The sequence below is a fragment of the Sciurus vulgaris genome, assembly GCF_902686455.1.
Source record: "Sciurus vulgaris genome assembly, chromosome: 11".
Lineage (NCBI taxonomy): Eukaryota > Metazoa > Chordata > Mammalia > Rodentia > Sciuridae > Sciurus > Sciurus vulgaris.
This window is the reverse complement of record NC_136472.1, coordinates 114,260,920-114,283,216: the sequence shown is the minus strand read 5'-3', so window position 1 is coordinate 114,283,216 and position 22,297 is coordinate 114,260,920. Positions and strand designations below refer to the sequence as shown.

The window sequence follows — 22,297 nt, the reverse complement described above, 5'->3', positions numbered from 1 at the left end:
TCCTATCCCTTCTGTCTTTTTTTTTTCATGTGGTGCTGAGAATTGAACCCAATGCCTCATGCATGCTAGTCTAGTGCCCTACCACTGAGCCACAACCCCAGCCCATCTATCCTTTTTATCATTGAAAAATTTCCCTTATGTATATAGCTTGTAAAAAATTCAGAGAAAAAAATATCCTCTTAAGACTTACGCAATGCATGCTGAAGACTTAAGGCAGAAGTGTATTAGTATCTACAATTTGCTTTGAAACATACAACCAACCAAGACAGAGAGCACAATGGATGAAATACAGATAGCATGTGATAAAGTAACAACAATAAAGTACTGAAATTTGAATCCAGGTGGTGGGTATATGGGTGTTCAGTCTACAATTCTTTCACTTTTATTCTGTTTGTAATTTTTCCCCCCCCTTTTTTTTTTTTTGATGGTACCAGGGATTGAACCCAGGGACACTTAACCACTAAGCCACATCCCTTCCCCCGCCCCCGCTTTCTTCCAGATTTTAACACAGGGTCTCATGCAATTGCTTAAGGCCTCAGTAAGTTGTGAGGAAGGCTGGCTTTGAACTTGTGATGTTCCTGACCTGAGCCTCCTGAGCCACTGGGATTATAGGCATGCACCACCATACCTGGCTCTATTTGTAATTTTTAAGAGGGGGAAAAGATCAATTGTCGGCAAAAGTGCAGGGAAATAAATGGGTACTTTCTTATATAGCTGTAGAAATAAGTTGGTACAATTTTTCTGGAGTATTACTCAACATAAGCATTTCATCACGTGCATATCTTGGGTCTCAGAAATTCCACTTCTAAGAATTTTCCCTTGGGAAGCAATCAAGAATACTCATGACAGCATTACTTATAAAACTGGGGAAAAAAAAAAAAAAAAGTAACAACTTACAAATCAAATAATAGTGTACTGAATAAACAGACTTTGACCAACACAGAGAGTAAGAGAACTGGTGCCAATGGTGTCTCTTAAGGCCTTTAGAGGTTGTACTCAGGACCTAAGAGCCTACAGCCTACTTCTGCTTCCACTACCATAGACCTATCCTTATCTTACAAATCAGGGTTCTCCCTAGAGTCGGTTATACTGCTTGACAATAATCTGAAAGAATTTGAAAATCAATGTAGTAGAAGAATATGTAATGACATGCAAAAACGTTCAAATATGTCTAGGAAAAACAGCATCAATGATGATTTCATACACATAAGAATGGCAATGAACATATATCGAATTATGAATAATCACTATCTGACTCTAGATAGTAAGATAATGGATAACTAACTCCTTCAGTGTTGCTTATCTACATTTTCTAAATTTTCTTTTTAATTAACAAAATAGAGAGGTCTTATTAAAAGAGCAATCCAAGAGTACTTTAGGGCTAGGGGTGTAGAGCTAAGTGGTAGAGTGCTTGCCTAGCATGCAAAAGACCTGGGTTCTACCCCAGCACTCTCCCCGCCCCATCTCTTTGATGAAGTCCATAAAAGTACAAAATGTACTTTCTTGTCACAAAGCATTTGGGCAATATATACTTTAAAAGAAAGTACTGGAGAACAACCAGGAGGCCTCATATTCGAAAGGAGTAGGCCTAAAATTCTGCCTGTAATTCTCTAGAGCTATTGCTAATCCCTAAACTTTTCATGCATAGGGCTAGATTCTGAGAAACCAAGTGGGCAGTCACAAACAACAAGAGGAGTCAAGCAGTTATTGTTGTAGTCTTGCTAAGTTGAAGAGACAGAGCTGGAATTATCAAATACAGCCTTTACAATAATTATAATTCATATGCTCAAGAAACAGGACAATAAACAATTTTATTAGAAAACTGGAATCAATAAATTTTAAAAATCACATGGAAACACTAGAACTTAAACACACAATACCTAAAAATAAAAATATAATGGTTGTATTTAGAGCAGATTAGAAACAGCAAAAGAAACTTCAGGAACTGAAATATAGTAAAAACCATTCAGATTAACGAAAAGAGAATGAAAAATACCCAAGCCTATTATGAGCTGTAAGAGACACTGAAAGAGTCTGATGATGTTCAGGAAATTAAAAAGAAAAGTCCCAGATGAAGAGAGACTGCAAAGTTCAATCTGTTGTAAGAAATACTGGCTGAGAGACAGGTGTGCTGGTATAGGCCTATAATCTCAGCTACGCAGAAGGCTGAGACAGGAGGACTGCAAGATCAAGGTCAGCCTCAGCAACATAGTGAAACCATGTCATAAAATTTTTTAAAAAAGTATGAATGTACCTCAGTGATAAATCACCCCACTGGGTTCAACCCCCAGTTCCACCAAAAAAAAAGGTAAAGTTGGGTGTGGTGGCAAAAACCCAGCTTATTCAGGAGACTACAGGTTTGAGGCCAGCCTAGGACACTCAGGAAGATGTTGTCTCAAAATAAAATAGAAGGCAATGGGGATTTAACTCAGTGGCAGAACGCTTGCCTAGCACTAGCAAGGTCCTGAGTTCAGTACTCGGCCCTGGGGCGGGGCGGGGGGCGGGGGGGCCATACAAGGGGCTAGGGATATATAGCACAATGGTACAGCAACCCTGGATTTAATCCTCAGCATAATGTGGGGAAAAAGTGAAATGAAAATATTTTGAGTCAAACAAAATCTGAACCAAATGATAGAAGAGCACTAAACACACAATATCACATGTAAACACACACACACAAGGAAGTTTTTTAGGGAGCTAGAAAGAGTCCAGACAACATCAGGAACAAAAGGAGCACTGAGAAATTTAAATGTCCAGAAGTATCAGGAGCCACTAATTTAAAGCATGATCTAGCAAGTCAAGAGTACATGTTGGAGCTGGGTGTGGTGGCACACACTTGTAATCCCTGCAGCTTGCGAGGTTGAGGCAGGAGGATCTCAAGTTCAAAGACAGCCTCAGCAAAAGCAAGGTGCTAAGCAACTCAGTGAGACCCTGTCTCTAAATATAATACAAAATAGGGCTGAGGATGTGGCTCAGTGGTCCAGTGCCCCTGAGTTCGATTCCCCCGCTCACCACCCCGTTCTTCCCCTCCAAAAGAGTACATGTTGGAATCTCCAAGATAACTCTCCCCCTGCTCCCCGACATCAAGGACTGACTCAAGGGATGCTTAACTACTGCTCAGTGGTTAGCTCTTTTCATTTTCATTGTGAGACAGGGTCTGCATAAATTGCTCGGGCTGGCCTCAAACTTGTTGATTCCCCTGCTTCAGCCTTCCAAGTTGCTGGGATTATAGGTGCGTGCCACCATGCCCAGCTCTCTAGAAAAACTATTAAAAGAATAATAGAAGGGCTGATATGGTTAAGGGAAAAAAAAAGCTTTAATTCAAAAGAAAGTAAGGAGGAAAAAAGGAACCAAGAAAAGAATAGAAAAATGGGGACAAGAATAAGAACAAATATTCTGATTACCTCAAGACCAAAAATGCCAGACTGAATTTAAGGGGTTAAAAAAAAAAAAAAAAAAAAACAGAATAAAACCCAAAATACAATGCTTGTGGGGAAACATACCTTAAAGGTCAGAAAGTAGAAAAGTAGAGAAAGGTCACAGAAATACTAACTAAAGGATAGCTGATGTAGCCATTTTCATTAAGACAAAACAAAGAAAGCAAGAAGTAGAACTATATAGTAAACAATAGATTTAAGGATAATATAAATGGTTATCATTTACTATAAATAATTTTAAATTTCTATTATTACACAGACTAAATACACATGTAATACAAAAGGACAGAACTAAAAGGAACAAAGAGAAATTCACAATTATAGGGGAGAATTCAACATACTCATTTCAATTATCCAATAGAACAGGTAGGTTTTTAAAAATCTGAGTGATAAAAGATTTGATGGTAACCTGACAAACATGTATACCCAACTGCACAATACACAATCTTGTAAGACAAAGGTGACACAAATTATTGGATCATACCATAAACTAGTCAATAAAGAAGATGGTCTCTTACCACACTGGAATGAAGCCAGAAAGCAGAATAGAAAATCTTTTTAAATATTTTAAAATCAGGTAACACATAAATAACTCCTGAATCAAAGTATTAACAACAGAAAAAGCATATATTTTGAACTTAATGAAAATGGGGGCTGGGGTTGTAGCTCAGTGGTAGAGCACTTGTGTACTGGTTTTGATTCTCAGCACCACACATAAATAAATAAAATAATAAAGGTCCATTGGCAATTAAAAATTGATAATGAAAATGACATCAAAATTTGTGGAATGCAGGTAAACAATTGTTATAAGCTGTATATTTGTGTCCTCCCCAAAATCCACATGTTGAAGCCCTAATACCCAGTGTGGTTACATTTGAACATGGAGCCTCTAAGGAGGTAAGGTTGGGTGATGTCCTAAGGGTGGGTCCCTGATGTGACAGGAAGAGGAAGTAGAGACCCCAGAGAGCTTGTTCTTTTTCTCTGTATATATACACTGAGGAAGGCCATATAAGGACACAATGAAAATAGATGGCAGCCGTCTGCATGCTAGGAAGATGACCCTCACCAGAAACTGACCATGCTGACCTGGTTCCCTGATCCTAGATTTCCAACCTCTATTACGAAGAGTAAATAAACTTACACTATTTAAAGTACCCAGTCTGTGGTGTTTTGTCATAGCAGCTCAAGCAGAATAACATAGTATCCATTTAATGATGCTAGAAAAAGTAAATTAAGTCTAAGAAAGTTGGAAGAATAAGATAAAAGCTTGGAACATGGCAAAAGCCTATAGTTCTGTAGCCTATAGTTACTGGAGAGGCTGAGGCAAGAGGATCATTTGAACCTATGAGTTCAAGTCCAGCCTGGACAAAATATTGAAACCATATCTTAAAAGAAAAAAAAAGAGGTGGGCATGGTAGTACATGTATGCCTGTAATCCCAACTACTTGGGAGGTGGTTAAGGTAGGAAGATCACAACCTCAAGGGCAGCCTGGGAACCTCAGTGAGATCTTGTCCCAAAATAAAAAATACAAAGGACTGGGGATATAGCTCAGTGTGTGAAGTCCTAGACTCAATGCCCAGTAAGGTGGGGAGGGGGGAGCAAAGGTAGAAAACAATGAAACAGAAAGCTGACACCCAACAAAAAAAAAAAATTTTTCTTTTTTTTTTTTTTTTGGGTGCTGGGGATCAAACCCAGGGCCTTGTGCTTCCAAGGCAAGCACTCTACCAACTGAACTATCTCCCCAGCCCCAACAAAATTTTTTTTAAGAAAAAAATAAACAAAACCAAAATTGCTTCCTTCAAAAGATCATGTGACAAGCCCAGCAAGAATGATCCATAAACAAGTACACAGAAAAGAGAATGGAAAGACAAATTTCAAAACATAAGACATGATCACTTTTACACTGTACAAACACAGATCAATTTTTATTTTCCTCTATGCTTTTCTGGGTTTCCTATAAACCAACAGTTTAAAAGTACTAACTCCAGTGAATGAACTATAGCTTTAATAAACTTACCTGGCAGCCAGAGAATAAATGGCGTTGGCAGATGAGGAAGGTTTGATTTTGGGGTGTTCACACTCTGGACCTACTAATGGGCTGCTATTCATACTCTGGAAAGTAGAGAAAAGTGTTGAAAAGAACTTCTTTAGGATGGCTAAGTATTTCCTCTTATAAAACTTTTCAAAATCACAACATGGACATGGATCTCACTATTAATGCCATGCCTACAGGTTATCACCTCTGACAAAAGCATCACTGCTGTCAGGCTCTGAAGAACTTTCAAATGTAAGGGAGTGGGAGACAGATTTCAAGAGAGTCAGAGAAATGGGTTGAAATTCTACAAAGATTCAAGAAAATTTGCTATCTACACAAATATTATTTCTAGCTTAAATAATGGATATATGAACTCAAATGGTCATTCAGTATTGATACCACCAGAGACTATCCACTCTACTTAAGACTGTCAGGTATTCAGGTACCACTTAAGCATTACCACCCCTCTTTCCTTGCAACCAAGAAATATTCATCTGGGGCTGGGGTTGTGGCTCAGCGGTAGAACACTTGCCTAGCATGTGTGAGGCACTAGTTTCAATTCTCAGCACCACACATAAATAAATAAAATAAAAGTCCATTGAGCACTTAAAAAAAAAAAAAAAAGATTCATCTGAGTGCCAAGACATTTCTCAACTCCATCCTTCCCATTTTGTCTCTTCAGATTACCAACAACCTAGTTGTTAATGTTTCCGTCAAAGGTCCATCTCAAATTCAATATTTTCCTCGTTACCAGTTCCAAAACCTTTGAGTACATGCGCATGTGATTTCTTGTTTTTTCCACATACTGCTGGTTTCCTGTTTTAAGTCTATTTCATGCCCTAGTTCCACCTATTCTGGCTGCCCACTTCTGTTCAGAAACAAGGACAATTCCACTTGTTTGCTTGGCACCAGCTATACTATACCCCTTTATTTTTTAAACATCCCCTCTCAAACTCACTTCTTTTCCCTTAATCCTGGAATGGTCTTCCCTGAGAATTACCTTCCTACTGCTCAGTTCTATGCCCCATCCCTTCCTGTACTACCTATCTCCACTCAACTCTCTCTAAAGTCTTCTTAGAACTGTTCTTTTCCACGGCACTCATCATTGCAAACATACTATATATTTTACTCACTTGTTTATTTTATCTTTCTCCCAATAGAAAATAAACTCTGTGAAAGCAAGATTTTTTTTTCCTGGGTGCACAAATGAATCAATAAATTACAAATATTCCTCCTCTCCCCTCAGCTCTGAACCCCTTATTGCATGTTTAGACAAAGGATCATTAACCTGTCTTTTTTCAATCTACTTTCTAATCTATCTTGCAAACTACTATTAGATTATTCTCTTTAATCCATCACTTTGGTCACAGCATTGCACTAATTTAAAACCTTCAAATGTTCTCATTTCCTATGAAATAAATTCAAATTATTTTGGAAGGAAGTACTCAAGGTCCTATAATATGATGTTATTGCTCCCTTTGAGCCCTTTCCCCTGCTCTGATTGATACACACTTTCTGCTCTATGTATCATACCACAATATACTTTAAGCATTTCTGTTATCATGCTTCTGATCTGTCTTAAAACTATACCCAGACCAGATCCTCACACTCCCATGACTTAGGCATGTAATCAATTTTGCTTCTTCTTTTTCATGTAAAAAGCTGGGAGTGGTGGCATGTGCCTGCAATCCCAGCAGCTCAGGAAGCTGAGGCAGAAGAATTGTAGGTTCAAAGTCAGCCTCAACAACTTAGCAAGGCTGTAAGCATCCTAGCAAGACCCTGTCTTAAAATAAAAAATAAAAGGGTTGGGGATGTGGCTCAGTGGTGAACATATACATTTTGTGAAGACAAGGATTATATGTTATATTACCTTTGTTATTCTGTACAAAATCTATTAAAAAACTTAGATCTATAAAATGTCACTCACTGACATTCATTAATAGGATAAATAATTTTAAAACTAGGACTCACCATGGAAGTATCCAAACTGAATGTGCTTCCAAGCCTGGGCACATCTGCTCTGGCCTCCATTTGTGATGGCAATGAAAATGGAAGTGAGTGCCGGTTGGTTAATTCTCTTCCTGTCCAGGGGTCACCAGCACTCGGAGTAGCTACTGGCACTTTGGGGATTGGCCGGGGCAGCCAGGAGTCTCCAATGCGACTAGAGGGAACAGGAGGCAGTTTGTCTCTGGATGGACAATCGCCTGGTGTACAAGGAAGGGGGCGTCTCTGAGGCCGGGCCTCTGCTCCAACAGAATATGGCCTGTCAGGAGGGGGTGGTGGGGGAAGATCTCGAAGTGTGGGAGGTATTGGCAATGGTTTGTCCTTGTGAAGGGAGCCAGAAACAGTCTGTGGAAGCAAGGAGGAAGCAAATCAATCAAAGTGCACTAATGCACAACCAATAAACAGAAACCTATAGAAATAGATAATGCTTTACCTTAGAAGTAGTTCCCAGACCAGAAGTACTTGAAGAAACAGATACTCGCTGTTGCAGAAGGTCAAGTCGTGGTGGCACTGGGGGAAGGGAAGCTTGTGGGGCCATGGAGAACGGAGAAGGAGGCCGTTCCACCTAGGACCATTGAAATTCAACAGTTTACTCTTGTTCAGGGAACCAAGATGGTAAATATTATGTGAATATGAAATAAAATGACTAATGGGCCACACTTAGGCTTAGGATCACACAAACCTCTCTTAAAAACTCAGAAACTTCCTGAGATTCTAACATGTCCAGAACTATTTTTGCATCACCATAAGAGGGCACTCTCAATCACAGAAATACCACGTAGATGGCAAAACTACAAGTAACTGCATCTAGAAAAACAGTGCTACAGAAAACTTCCTACCTTACAATATTAAAAAACAATTTTCTACCACTTAATCTTTGGAGAAAGAAACAATCTTTTTCAGAATTAAAAACTCGGACCCATATAAAAAGAAAAGGATAGGGCTAAGGGTACAGCACTCAGTGGGAGAGTATTTGTCTAGCATGTGTGAGGCCCTGGGAACAGAGATATTACTAGGTGTCAGTATACTGAACTATACTATATACTATCTATTACATACAGAACACTACTAGAATTTACATCACAGACCAGTCTATTGAGGGGATGCTTAAAAGCATGGTATATGACTTGGTAGTGACAGGTACAAAATGAAAAGTAGGGAAATAAAGATGAATTATTCCAGGAAAAGCAGAAGGTTGTATAACAAAGCAAAAGTAATCACTGTATAGCATACTAACTGGCACAATAGGGAGCAAAATTATTTACACATTAAATACTGAATTAGGCAAAACCGTTCGAATAACCTATTCAAACAAACTAGAGTCGATGGCTATGGAGTAGAAAGGAGAGAGGAGATAATGAGAGATAGAAATCTGAGGTGAACAGATAACAATCAAGAGAAAGCTGTACAGGCATATGGTTCAGAAATGAGAAGATAGGAGCTGGGCATAGTGGCACTTGTCTGTAATCACAGTGACTCAGGAGGTTGAGGCAGGAGGGTCTTAAGTTTGAAGTCAGTCTCAGCAAATTAGTGAGACCATCACCAACACAGCAAGACCATGTCTCAAAAATAAAAAAAAAAGCTGGAGATGTAACTCAGTGGAACAGAAACCCTAGTACCACCTCCTCTACACACACAATTACAAGAAAATATCAGGATGTGGAGAAACAAGCACTTTCATATTTTCATACACCTTTAGGAGTGACTTTCGGACAAATAAATTGGAACAAATTTTAAAAGCTATCCAAAAAGCTAATTATTTTCATTTAAAGATTTTATTCACAAAGTATATAATAAACCATAAGGTACAAAAAATAATAAAAACACCTACATACCTACCATTTATCTGAGAAATAAATACCATTGATCTCGTGAAATACCTATGTGCCCCTCCCCTGATTACATCCCTTTTCCATCATCAACTTAAAACACATACTTGGGTTTGTTTGGGAGGTGGGTCGATCCTGGAGATTAAACCCATGAGTTTTGTAGTTCTGAGCTATATCCCCAGTCCTCCTTTTTCTATTTTTGAGAGAGATTCTTGCAAAGCTGTCCAGGCTAGCCTCAAACTTGTGATTCTCCTGCCTCAGGAGCAGCTGGGATTAGAGGTGTGCACCAGTGCATCCTGCTTTATACATTCTTTTATCTAGTAGTTCCACTTTTAGAAATTTACAGACTTGCAAAATACGTCAGTACATATGAGCCTAGAATCAATATGTCCCTTAAGAAGAGACTAAATTATGGAATAGTCAAATGACAATACATACATGAAGCTGTTTTTTCTACACAGCTAGGAGAAAAGTGTTCATTTTCTTTCTTCAACAAAAAGGTTATATACTTAAAGATTATACACCTAATAATTTTGAACAAAGTTTACTGTCTCCCTATGTTGAACAGTGTTTCACCTGCATCTATATTCTGTTCCCAAATAAAGCTTCTCCTCCTAAGAGCCTTGTCTGGGCCTTCTGGTTCCATTTAGCACTTCACATTAAGTTACTTATCTAGACCATAAACACACTGCAAAAGTAACATGAGCTAATTGTAAAAAATTCAAATACGGAATTCCATAAAATTACAGTCCTTTGAACTTCCATCCTAAGAAATAATAATTTGATATGTGGTCATCCAATTTTTTCCCCTATGTATATATTACAGTTTAGATATTAAGTGTGCTAGAAAAGCTCATGTGTGACACAATGTAAGAAAACTTAGAGGTAAAACGATTGGGTTATGTGGGCCTTAACCTACTCAATGCATTGATCCCCTGATAGGGATTAATTGGGTGGTAATTACAGGCAGGTAGGGTATGGCTGGAGGAAGTGGGGTATTAGGTACATGCCTTTGGGGTATGTATTTTGTTCCTGAAGAGTAGAGCATGCTTGCTTTCTCTCTGCTCCCTGGTGCAATGTCTTGAGCTGCTTTCCTCCATCACACCATAAGGTTCTGCCTTGCCTCGGGCCCTGAGGAATTGGAGTAAGCCATCTACCCACTAAGGTCTCTGAAACCATGAACCCCCCAAATAAACTTTTCCTTCTCCAATTGTTCTTGTCAGGTCTTTTTGGTCACAGCAACAAAAAAGCAGACTAAAACAGTATACTAAAAAAAAAAATTTATAACTAAAAACTGTTCTAGAGAAATGAGATCATATTACACCTGGTAAACATAGTTGCCCCCCTCCCCTTTTTAAGGTTTATTTTGCAGTGCTGGGGATGGAACTCAAGGCTTTTCACATGCTAGGTAAGTGCTAACACTGAGCTATATCACCAGCCTATAAGTGCTTTTTAAAATTAATGCATATTAAACTGCTTTCCACTTAAGTAAATGGAACTCATTCTTCAGAGCATTGGATTATATGGTCAGCAGAACAATGATTCCCTTAATCCTCAGAACCTGTGAATATATAACTTTAACTTGACAAAAGAAACTTTCTTGATTTGATTAAGGATTTGAATCTCGATATGGGAGAAATCTCTCCCATTTCAGGTGGATCTAAGCTAAGCCCATAAATCATTATTAAAAGCAGTCCTCGAAAAGGACTGAAAAAGGAAGAAAAGAGTCCCAAAGCTAAAGAATGTGGCTGGACCCTAGAATATGGCAATGACCATTAGCTGAAAACCACCAAGGAACATAGGCTTTTAATCTCACAACTGCAAGAAACTAAACTCAGGCACATAAGAGTTAAGAAACAGATCCTCCCTTGGACCCTTCTGAGAGGAATGCAGGCCTGTCCATAACCTGGATTTTACCAGATGAGACATGTGTTGAACTATAAAATAGTAAATGTGTTGTTTTAAGCTGCAAAATTTGTGGTTTATTATTGCAGCCACAGAACACTAATGGATACATGGATATAAGGATAAGTACATCTATATTCTTGTGTACCTTGTAATTTGTTAGGATAAATTCTTAGATTTGCTAATTCAAACTACTGAGTTACATCCCCAGCCCCTTTTATTTTTTTGAGACAGTGTCTCACTAAATTGCTGAGGCTGGCCTTGAACTTGGGATCTTTCTACCTCAACCATCTGAGTCACTGGAATTACAGGTGTGTACCACCATGATCAGCTCAAGTCAAATATTAAATTTTAACAGATATCAAACTGTCAATCAAAAAGATGGAACTGCCAGGCACAGTAGCGCACACCTGTAATCCCAGCAGCTCAGGAGGCTGAGGCAGGAGGATGGAGAGTTCAAAGTCAGCCTCAGCAATGGTGAGGTGCTATGCAACTCAGTGACACCCTGTCTCTAAATAAAATACAAAACAGGGTTGGGGATGTGGCTCAGTAGTCAAGTGCCTGAGTTTAATCCCTGGTACCAAAAAAAAAAAAAAAAAAAGATGGAACTAACCTGTACCTATCTCAATAACAAATGGGAATGTCTGTTTCTCCACAATGAGTGTTATTACCTGCCTATAATAATTCCATGAAGAAAAAAAGGCATTTTAATTTCAAATAAACACATATACAAATACACCTCTTTATTTTTTGGTACCAGGGATTGAATCCAGGGTCACTTAACCACTGAGCCACATCTACAACCCACATTAGTTTTGATTTTGAGACAGGGTTTTGCTAAAATGCTGAGGCTAGATTTGAACTCTCCATCCTCCTTCCTTAGCCTCCTGAGCCACGGGGATTACAGGCATGCTCCATCTCCCCTAGCTGCCAGTAAACGTTTAATAAATAGACAATATTCTATGAAAAAATATAAAACTGCATGAGAGGTCAAATGAATCTCTTTAAATGTTGACAGTGTCTTATGATGGGCCAAGACTACTGTCACCTTCAAAATATCAAGAATGTATCACTCAAAAGACCAGATTTTCTATTACTCATTATTGATCTACCATTGATAAATTTATCAAATTCTGCTTGATGTGATTTCAAAGTAATTACCATGTGTTCAACTCTCAAGTAGTTAATTACAAATAAGATACCATACAAGGCATGGTGGCACACACTTGTAATCCCAGTGACCTGTGGGGCTGAAGTTGGAAGATCCCAAGTTGGAAGCTACCTTGACAACTTTAGTGAGACCAAGTCTCATAATAAAAAATAAAAAGGGGGCTGGGGAGATAGCTCAGCTGGTAGAGTGCTTGCCTCACAAGCAAAAGGCCCTGAGTTCGATCCCCAGTACTGCAAAAAAATTAAATAAAAATAAATAAATAAATAAATAAATAAAAGGGTTGGAGGCATGACTCCATGGCAGAGGTTCAATTCCCAGGACCACAAAAAAATAAAAACAAAGAAAAAGCCATGGCTCTTTACTTCTGAGAATTTACAATGGAAAACACATTTTGGGGGCAGGGGTTACTGGGGATTGAACTCGGGGCACTCAACCATTAAGCAACATCCTCAGCCCTATTTTTTTGTATTTTATTTAGAGACAGGGTCTCACTGAGTGGCTTAGTGCCTCGATGTTGCTGGCTTTGAACTCTCGATCCTCCTATCTCAGCCTCCAGAGTTGCTGGGATTACAGGTGTGTGCCACTGTGCCTAGCAGAAAATACTTTTAAAGAAAATATTACACAGTGATAAATTCTATGGTCAGGCCTAGATTACCTATGTGTAAACAAGTGTGAACTAGGAGAGGAAAGGGAGGGTGTGGTCTGAAAAGAGAGAAGACTGAGCTAAATTACACAGAAATTGACAAGACAAAGCAGGGAGAAAGTCTAAGTGGGTTCACCTTGCTGGACCAGAAAGCATAAAGTGGAAAAAAATTATCAAGGTCAGGTGCTTAGAAAGGAGAACACACTTCACTCACTAAGAAATGAGAAGTCATTGAAGAATGTGAGGTCAAGGAATGAAGTGGCCAGATCTGTGTTTTAGATCAATGACCTTGTAGCAAGGAGAATAGAGGATGGTGAGAGACTGAAATAAAGGGAGATATTTATTCTTTCAATATGTTTATGCCAGGCAGTCAGGTGTTAATATAAAAGAAAGTTTCTTTTTATATCAAGGAAATGCATCCCATGAGTACACAGCATTCTAAATTATAGACTCTAAAGCATATCATTTTATTTACTGAAGATTTTATTTACTAAAATCTTCAAAGTCTACGTTAGTAAGAGTTAATGAGTAAATCCTTGTTGTTCCCTACTCTCTGAGGTTAAAAGAATTTGATCACATCATTTCTTTACCTTCATTTTTTCCTATCTTTACTACAGCCTTTCCAGGTTGTTTAGCTTCTACAAGGTACAGTACTTCCTACCACCCATCTGGCTGTCTCTTTTTGTTCTTCCCCAACCTAACACCTAACTTCAAATGACAAGACTTCTTTATAGAAGAAAAAAACAAAAAATAAAAACATGTACTAGTCACAGTAGCATATAAAATAGGGTCTAGTTCTTTATTTCCCTCTCATTTTCTCCATCAAGATACATAAGTTAAAACCCAGTTACTAGGATACACATATTAAGAATGTGGGCCTTAAAGCCAGACTGGCTGGCTGCAAATCCTAGGTCAAATAACTAGCTGTATGATCCTTTGCAAATTCCTTAATCTCTCTATGGCTCAACTGGTTCATTGTTAAATGAGGATAATAACAGTCTCAGAGGGTTGTTGTAAAGATTATGAATTAAAATAAGTAAAGTGCTTAAAACAGTATCTTAGAGCAAAAGCTCAATAAATATCAGCTAGGTGCCCTTTGTAGTTTGGATGTTATAAAGTGCTCCTTGGTTATAGAAATAGTTCATAATGATATTTGCCAATCTTTGAAACTGTAGTCTTACCTTGGCACCTGCCAATTCCTTCATCATGAAGAGAGAATCATCAGCTCGTTCATCATCATCATCATCATAATTTGGGGAGGGAGCTCCTTCTGCTCCTTGCCTCAACAGGCTGCCACTTCCTCTAGGATCAAATGGATCTACCACAATGGGTTCAGTACCTTTGATTTCACATCGGCAGAATGGACAGCCCTGGCCTTCTGATTCCTGAAGAGAAAGCAAAAAATAGTAATGAATGCATCTGAAAGTAATTAATATATTTTTCTACTAGTAAATATATTTCCTAGACAAAAAAATGAAATCAAATGGCTGAGGGTATAGCTAGCGTAGAGTACATGCTTAGTATTTGCAAAGTCCTGAGTTTAATTATCAGCACAGGAAGGAAGGGGAGAGGGAGGAAGGGAGGGAGGAAAGAATGAAGGAAAAAAGAGATTTAAAATGTAAACCCAGCCCACAAACCAAGCCTACCCTTATATCTATAAAGGATATATAATACCCAAATCTTCAGAGTAATTATAAAGCAGAGAAAATACATGGTTTGGATCAATACCTGCCAGGATGTAAGACAGGACGTGCACATGAGGTGTCCACAGGGCTCAATCTTTACATCTTTATCATTTTCAGCACATATTTTACACAGTTGGAATGTAGAGCCCATCTCACAGTATAATTCATATTGTTCCTTTGATTAAAAAAATTAAATTATTTGTTGATGGAATGACAGTAACTATAAATGCTAAACAAAAAATTAAAGACTGTTACTTTTTATACAAATTTTGTTCAAATAAAAATGTCACAACTATTGTCAATGTTCTCCTACTAAACCCGAAACATCTAATCTTGGGTCCCATTTTAGGCTGTATGATTAGAACGAGAAATCACATAAATTCACTAATCCAGTGAATATTTTAAAATTAAAATGTTCCAACAACTCATATTGTCTGGAAAGTGTATCCAAAAGCTTGGCTCCAGTGATATGGTTATAATGCAAAACACAATTCACCTGGGTCACTTTGATATGATCTTGGGGAGTTGGTTCACATAAGCCTGTCAGGTCAGGATTCTGATTTCGTCCATCAGGAAACAAATAACTGCAAAAAGAGTAACCAGCCTTGTGGTTTTACTGAAGTCATTTTATCAGTGCTTGTTAATATACACAAATGATATCTAGCATATTTTTAAAAAAGAAATAACTACCTTGGCTTGCAGACTGTACCAAAACAGTTGGTCCACAGGCCACAGTTTTCCTACCCCTGTTTTAATCAATGGGTAGCCACAAGATATACATTTTTAAATTGCATTTTTTAAAGACCTGAAACATCTTTGTGTACAGGTTGAAAAAATTGAGACATGTATTTAAAAGGAATGAAAGCAGCAGCAAATTAAGGCACTTGAGATCATCAATCAGGGAGCTTCTAGAATCAAACTGCACTGATATTTAGGGCTGCTCAATGCAACTGTAGAAGGTGATGCATAAAGGAAAATGGAGGGGGATCCAAGATGGCGGTCTAGAGGGAGGCTGCGTTCCTTGTCGCTCCACAACGCTGGATTCAAGCAGAGGATATCTGTTTCTCGGTGAGGCAGTTTTTGCTGCTTATCAATCCCCTGCTCTTTACCCCATTTGTCTGCTGTGATCACCTGCAATCTGCCAGCATATCGACGCCTTTTATGAGAGCAGATTGCTCACTGTCAGGTGTCTATCATCCACCATTTGCCTGCCTCTCGCCTGTCCATCACCTGCCTTACCCCTATCCATCACCCAAAGCTCGAGGTTCACCTCCCAATCGTCCGACATCTGCCAGCAGATTGACCGCAGACCGCCAGTGGAGAACCAGCTGCCTGCTGCTGCCTGGAAGTTCACTGTTATAGTACCTGCAGGTTTGATTACACGTGGCTACCGCCATTTTGAGACAACAGCCAGGCCCTGTAGGACCCCTGGCCTGACTGACTGAGTCCCGTCTCCAGGATCCCTCAGCCCAACCGATCACTCCCTGCCTCTGGGGCCCTCACATCAACTGACTGCTCCCTGCCACCAGGACCCCCAGACCAACTGACTGTGCCCTATCACCGGGAACCCAGACCAAATGATTGCACCCAGCCTCCTGGATCCCACAACACACCAAACACACCCGACCTCCAGGACCACTGCCAGACAAACTGCATCCTGTCTCCAGGACCTCCAGCTAACCACGTCCACCCCTGAGCTGCAGCTCCCCATTTGCCAACACATTTGGAAGCCACAGCAGCCATCTTGGATAATCCTGGAAGCCGTAGCTCCGATCTTCGGGTGGGGCAAATCCCACCCTGAGACACCTGCTGGAGGCTTGAAGCTCATTGTCAGGTACCTCTCATACATCAGGCTACTGAACACTGGGAGATTTCATTAGTATATGACTGCTATACAGTAGATTTTCTTTTTTCTCCTTTTTTAAAAAAAAATTTAAGTTTTTATTTCTTTACGTTTCTTGCTTTCTTTCCCTTCGTTTACCTGTTCCCTCAGAGTCGCTTTCTCCCTTATATACATGATGTTATTGTCCCCATAGGGGCTATTTGGTCTAGGATTGCATAGTGTCTAATTTGGGCACTGCTAATATTGATCTCCCCTTAAAGAAAGGGTTTTGGAAACCTATAGGGCCACTATAAGCCTATAGTGGGAAATCTGCAATACCCCCGTTCTGCACTGCTAGAAGGGAAGATACATGAACAACATGAAAAAACAAGGGAAGAAAATGATCCAAACAAATCTAGAGTCTATAGTAATAGAATCCAATGACAGTATGTTAGAAGAAATGTCAGAAAAGGACTTCAGATTATACATGATTAAGATGATTCACGAAGCAAAGGATGAGATAAGAGAGCAAATGCAGGCAATGAATGATAATACCAATAAGCTGAAAGAGCACCTGTAGGAAGCAAAAGATCATTTCAACAAAGAGATAGAGATTCTCAAAAAAAACCAAACGGAAATCCTTGAAATGAAGGAGACAATAAACCAAATAAAAAACTCAATGGAAAGCATCACCAACAGACTAGACCACTTGGAAGACAGAACCTCAGACAATGAAGACAAAATATTTAATCTTGAAAATAAAGTCGCCCAAACAGAGAAGATGGTAAGAAATCATGAAGAGAATCTCCAAGAACTATGGGACACCATGAAAAGACCAAATTTAAGAATTATTGGGATTGAGGAAGGCACAGAGATACAAACCAAAGGAATGAACAACCTATTCAATGAAATAATATCAGAAAATTTCCCAAACCTGAAGTATGAAATAGAAAATCAAATACAAGAGGCTTACAGAACACCAAATGCACAGAATCACAACAGATCCACACCAAGGCACATTATAATGAAAATGCCTAACATTCAAAATAAAGATTGGATTTTGAAGGCCGCGAGAGAAAAGCATCAGATTACATATAGGGGGAGACCAATATGGATAGCAGCAGACTTCTCAGCCCAGATTCTAAAAGCTAGAAGGGCCTGGTCCAACATATTTCAAGCTCTGAAAGAACATGGTTGCCAACCAAGAATCCTATACCCAGCAAAACTAACCTTCCGATTTGAAGATGAAATAAAATCCTTCCATGATAAACAAAAGTTAAAATAATTTACAAATAGAAAGCCTGCACTACAGAATGTTCTCAACAAAATATTCCATGAGGAGGAAATGAAAAACAACAATGTAGGTCAGCAAAGGGAGGAACTACCTTAGAGAAAAACCACTCAAAGTAGAAACCAAGCCAACTTAAAAACCAAAAATAAGCCAAATGACTGGGAATACAAATAATTTCTCAATAATAACCCTGAACGTTAATGGCCTAAACTCATCAATCAAAAGACATAGACTGGCAGAATGGATTAAAAAGAAAGACCCAACAATATGCTGCCTGCAAGAGACTCATCTCATAGGAAAAGACATCCACACACTAAAGGTGAAAGGATGGGAAAAAACCTACCACGCACATGGACCCAGTAAAAAAGCGGGGGTTTCCATCCTTATATCAGATAAAGTGGACTTCAAGCCAAAGTTAGTCAGAAGGGATAAAGAAGGACATTTCATACTGCTTAAGGGAACCATAAATCAGGAAGACATAATGATAGTAAATATTTATGCCCCAAACAATGGTGCATCCCTGTACATCAAACAAATCCTTCTCAATTTCAAGAATCACATAAACCACAACACAATAATTCTGGGCGACTTTAATGCACCGCTGTCACCACTAGATAGATCTTCCAAACACAATCCAACCAAAGAAACCATAGAACTCAATAACAAAATCAATAACCTAGACTTAATAGACATATATAGAATATTCCATCCATCAACGAGCGGATACACTTTCTTCTCAGCAGCACATGGAACCTTCTCGAAAATACACCATATGTTATGCCACAAAGCAGCCCTTAGGAAATGCAAAAAAATAGAGATACTGCCTTGTGTTCTATCAGATCATAATGGACTGAGAGTAGAAATCAATGACAAAGTAAAAGAAGGAAATTACTCCAACACTTGGAGACTAAATAATATGCTATTGAATGAAACATGGATAACAAAAAACATCAGGGAGGAGATTAAAAAATTCTTAGAGGTCAATGAGAATGATGATACAACATATCAAAATCTCTGGGACACTATGAAAGCGGTACTAAGAGGAAAATTCATTGCATGGAGCGCATTCCAGAAAAGAATGAAAAGTCAACAATTAAATGACTTAACATTACAGCTCAAAGCCCTAGAAAAAGAAGAACAGAATAACAGCAAAAGTAGTAGAAGACAGGAAATAATTAAAATCAGAGATGAAATCAATGAAATTGAAACAAAAGAAACTATTCAAAAAATTGACATAACAAAAAGTTGGTTCTTTGAGAAAGTAAACAAAATAGATAAACCCTTAGCCACACTAACAAAGAGAAGGAGAGAAAAGACTCAAATTACTAAAATACATGATGCAAAAGGAAATATCACGACAGACACCACTGAGATACAGAACATAATGAGAAGCTACTTTGAAAATCTGTATTCCAACAAAATAGAAAGTACTGAAGACATTGACAAATTTCTAGAGACATATGCTCCTCCCAAACTGAACCAGGAGGACATACACAATTTAAACAGATCGATATCAAGCAATGAAATAGAAGAAGCCATTAAAAATCTACCATCCAAGAAAAGCCCACGATCAGACGATTCTCAGCCGAGTTCTATAAGACCTTCAAAGAAGAACTCATTCCAATACTTCTCAAAGTATTCCAGGAAACAGAAAAGGAGGGTAGCCTACAGAACTCATTCTATGAAGCTAATATCACCCTCATACCCAAACCACGAAAAGACACATCAAGGAAAGAAAATTTTAGACCAATATCCTTGATGAATATAGATGCTAAGATCCTTAACAAAATATTGGCAAACCGTACCCAAAAACATATTAAGAAAATTGTGCACCACGATCAAATGGGGTTCATTCCTGGAAAGCAAGGATGGTTTAACATCCGTAAATCAATAAACGTAATCCATCATGTCAATAGACTTAAGGATAAGAATCATATGGTTATTTCAATTGACGCAGAAAAAGCATTTGACAATATACAACACCCCCTCATGCCGAAAACACTAGAAAAAATAGGGATAGTAGGAACATACCTGCACATTGTAAAGGCTACTTATGCTAAGCCCATGGCCAACATCATTCTTAATGGAGAAAAACTGAAACCATTCCCTTTAAAAACGGGAACAAGACAAGGATGTCCTCTTTCACCACTTCTATTCAACACTGTCCTCGAAACTCTAGCCAGAGCAATTAGGCAGACTAAAGAAATTAAAGGGATACAAATAGGAAAAGAGGAACTTAAGATGTCACTATTTGCGGATGACATGATTCTATATTTAGAGGCTCCAAAAACCTCCTCCAGAAAACTTCTAGACCTCATCAATGAATTCAGCAAAATAGCAGGCTATAAAATCAACACGCATAAATCTACAGCATTTTTATACGCAAGCGATGAAACAGCTGAAAGGGAAATGAGGAAAACAACTCCATTTGCAATAGCCTCAAAAAAAAAAAAAAAAAAAATACTTGGGCATCAATCTAACCAAAGAGGTAAAAGATCTCTACAACGAAAACACTACAAAAAATTGAAGAAAGAAATTAAGGATGACCTTAGAAGATGGAAAGATCTCCCATGTTCTTAGATAGGCAGAATTAATATTGTCAAAATGGCCATACTACCAAAAGTGCTATACAGATTCAATGCAATTCCAATTAAAACCCAATGACGTACCTCACAGAAATAGAGCAAGCAATCATGAAATTCATCTGGAAGAATAAGAAACCCAGAATAGCTAAAGCAATCCTTAGCAGGAAGAATCAAACAGGGGGTATTGCAATACCAGAACTTCAACTATACTACAAAGCAATAGAAACAAAAACAGCATGGTATTGGCACCAAAATAGACAGGTAGATCAATGGTACAGAACAGAGGACACGGACACAAACCCAAATAAATACAATTTTCTAATACTAGACAAAGGTGCCAAAAATATGCAATGGAGAAAAGATAGCCTCTTCAACAAATGGTGCTGGGAAAACTGGAAATCCATATGCAACAGAATGAAACTAAACCCCTATCTCTCACCCTGTATAAAACTCAACTCACAATGGATCAAGGACCTTGAAATCAGACCAGAGACCCTGCATCTTATAGAAGAAAATGTAGGTCCAAATCTTCACCTTATTAGCTTAGGATCAGACTTCCTTAACAGGACTCCCATAGCATAAGAAATAAAAGCAAGAATCAATAACTGGGATAGATTCAAACTACATAGCTTTCTCTCAGCAAAGGAAACTATCAGCAATGCAAAGAGAGAGCCTACAGAGTGGGAGAATATCTTTGCCTCTCATACTTCAGATAGAGCACTAATTTCCAGAATATATAAAGAACTCAAAAAACTCTACACCAAGAATACAAATAACCCAATCAACAAATGGGCTAAGGAAATGAACAGACACTTCACAGAAGAAGATCTACAAGCAATCAACAGATATATGAAAAAATGTTCAAAATCTTTAGTAATAAGAGAAATGCAAATGAAAACTACACTAAGATTCCATCTCACCCCAATTAGAATGGCAATTATCAAGAACACAAGCAACAATAGGTGTTGGAGAGGATGTGGGGAAAAAGGTACACTCATACATTGCTGGTGGGACTGCAAATTAGTGCAGCCACTCTGGAAAGCAGTGTGGAGATTCCTTAGAAAACTTGGAATGGACCTACCCATTTGATCCAGCTATCCCACTCCTCGGCCAATACCCAAAGGACTTAAAATCAGCACACTACAGAGTACAGCCACATCAATGTTCATAGGGGCTCAATTCACAATAGCCAGACTATGGAACCAACCTAGATGCCCTTCAATTGATGAATGGATAAAAAAACTGTGGTATATATATACAATGGAATATTACTCAGCTATAACGAATAATAAAATTATGGCATTTGCAGGCAAATGGATGAAATTGGAGAATATCATGTTAAGTGAGATAAGCTAATCTCAAAAATCCAAAATAGGAATGATCTCACTGATAAGCGGATGATGACACTTACTGGGGGGTGGGAGTGGGATAAGAATGGAGGACGCAGGGACTGTATAGAGGGAAAAGAGAGGTGGGAGGGGTGGGGGGGAAGGAAAAAAATAATGGAATGAATCAAACATCATTACTCTGTAAATTTATGAATATGCAAATGGTATGCTGTTGCTCCATGTACAAACAGAAACAACATGTATCCCATTTGTTTACAATAAAAATAAATTATATTAAAAAAAAAAAAGACATAGGCAATTGGGATTTAAAAATGTGATCTGTCAATCTTTGGCTAATAGGTGGTGTTGGTGTGGGACTCTCTGGAAACTGCCCCTTAACTCCAATAAAATCTGGGAAACAAAAAAAAAAGGAAAATGGAATTTTGTAATCACTATAAACACAGAAAGTAGTTTTCTGATACATGGTCAAGAATTAGTATTTTTAGAACTTACTGATAAGTACTTTGAATTCCCAAAGGTATAGCTATTCTGGAATAAGTA

The 22,297-nt window shown here is 38.4% G+C and overlaps 1 protein-coding gene across 2 annotated transcripts in view; it reads right to left on the bottom strand.

Moving 5' to 3' along the window:
- Positions 1-22,297, bottom strand: part of CBL (Cbl proto-oncogene) — a 100,772-nt gene that overhangs the window by 5,739 nt on the left and 72,736 nt on the right. For both annotated transcript variants that reach the window (XM_079103874.1, XM_079103875.1), the window contains 6 exons: positions 15,207-15,294; positions 14,754-14,885; positions 14,207-14,410; positions 7,911-8,042; positions 7,445-7,822; positions 5,456-5,550 (listed from right to left, as the gene is read on the bottom strand). In XM_079103874.1, the coding sequence (XP_078960000.1) occupies positions 5,456-5,550; positions 7,445-7,822; positions 7,911-8,042; positions 14,207-14,410; positions 14,754-14,885; positions 15,207-15,294 (1,029 nt within the window). The remainder of the gene's footprint in view (positions 1-5,455; positions 5,551-7,444; positions 7,823-7,910; positions 8,043-14,206; positions 14,411-14,753; positions 14,886-15,206; positions 15,295-22,297) is intronic.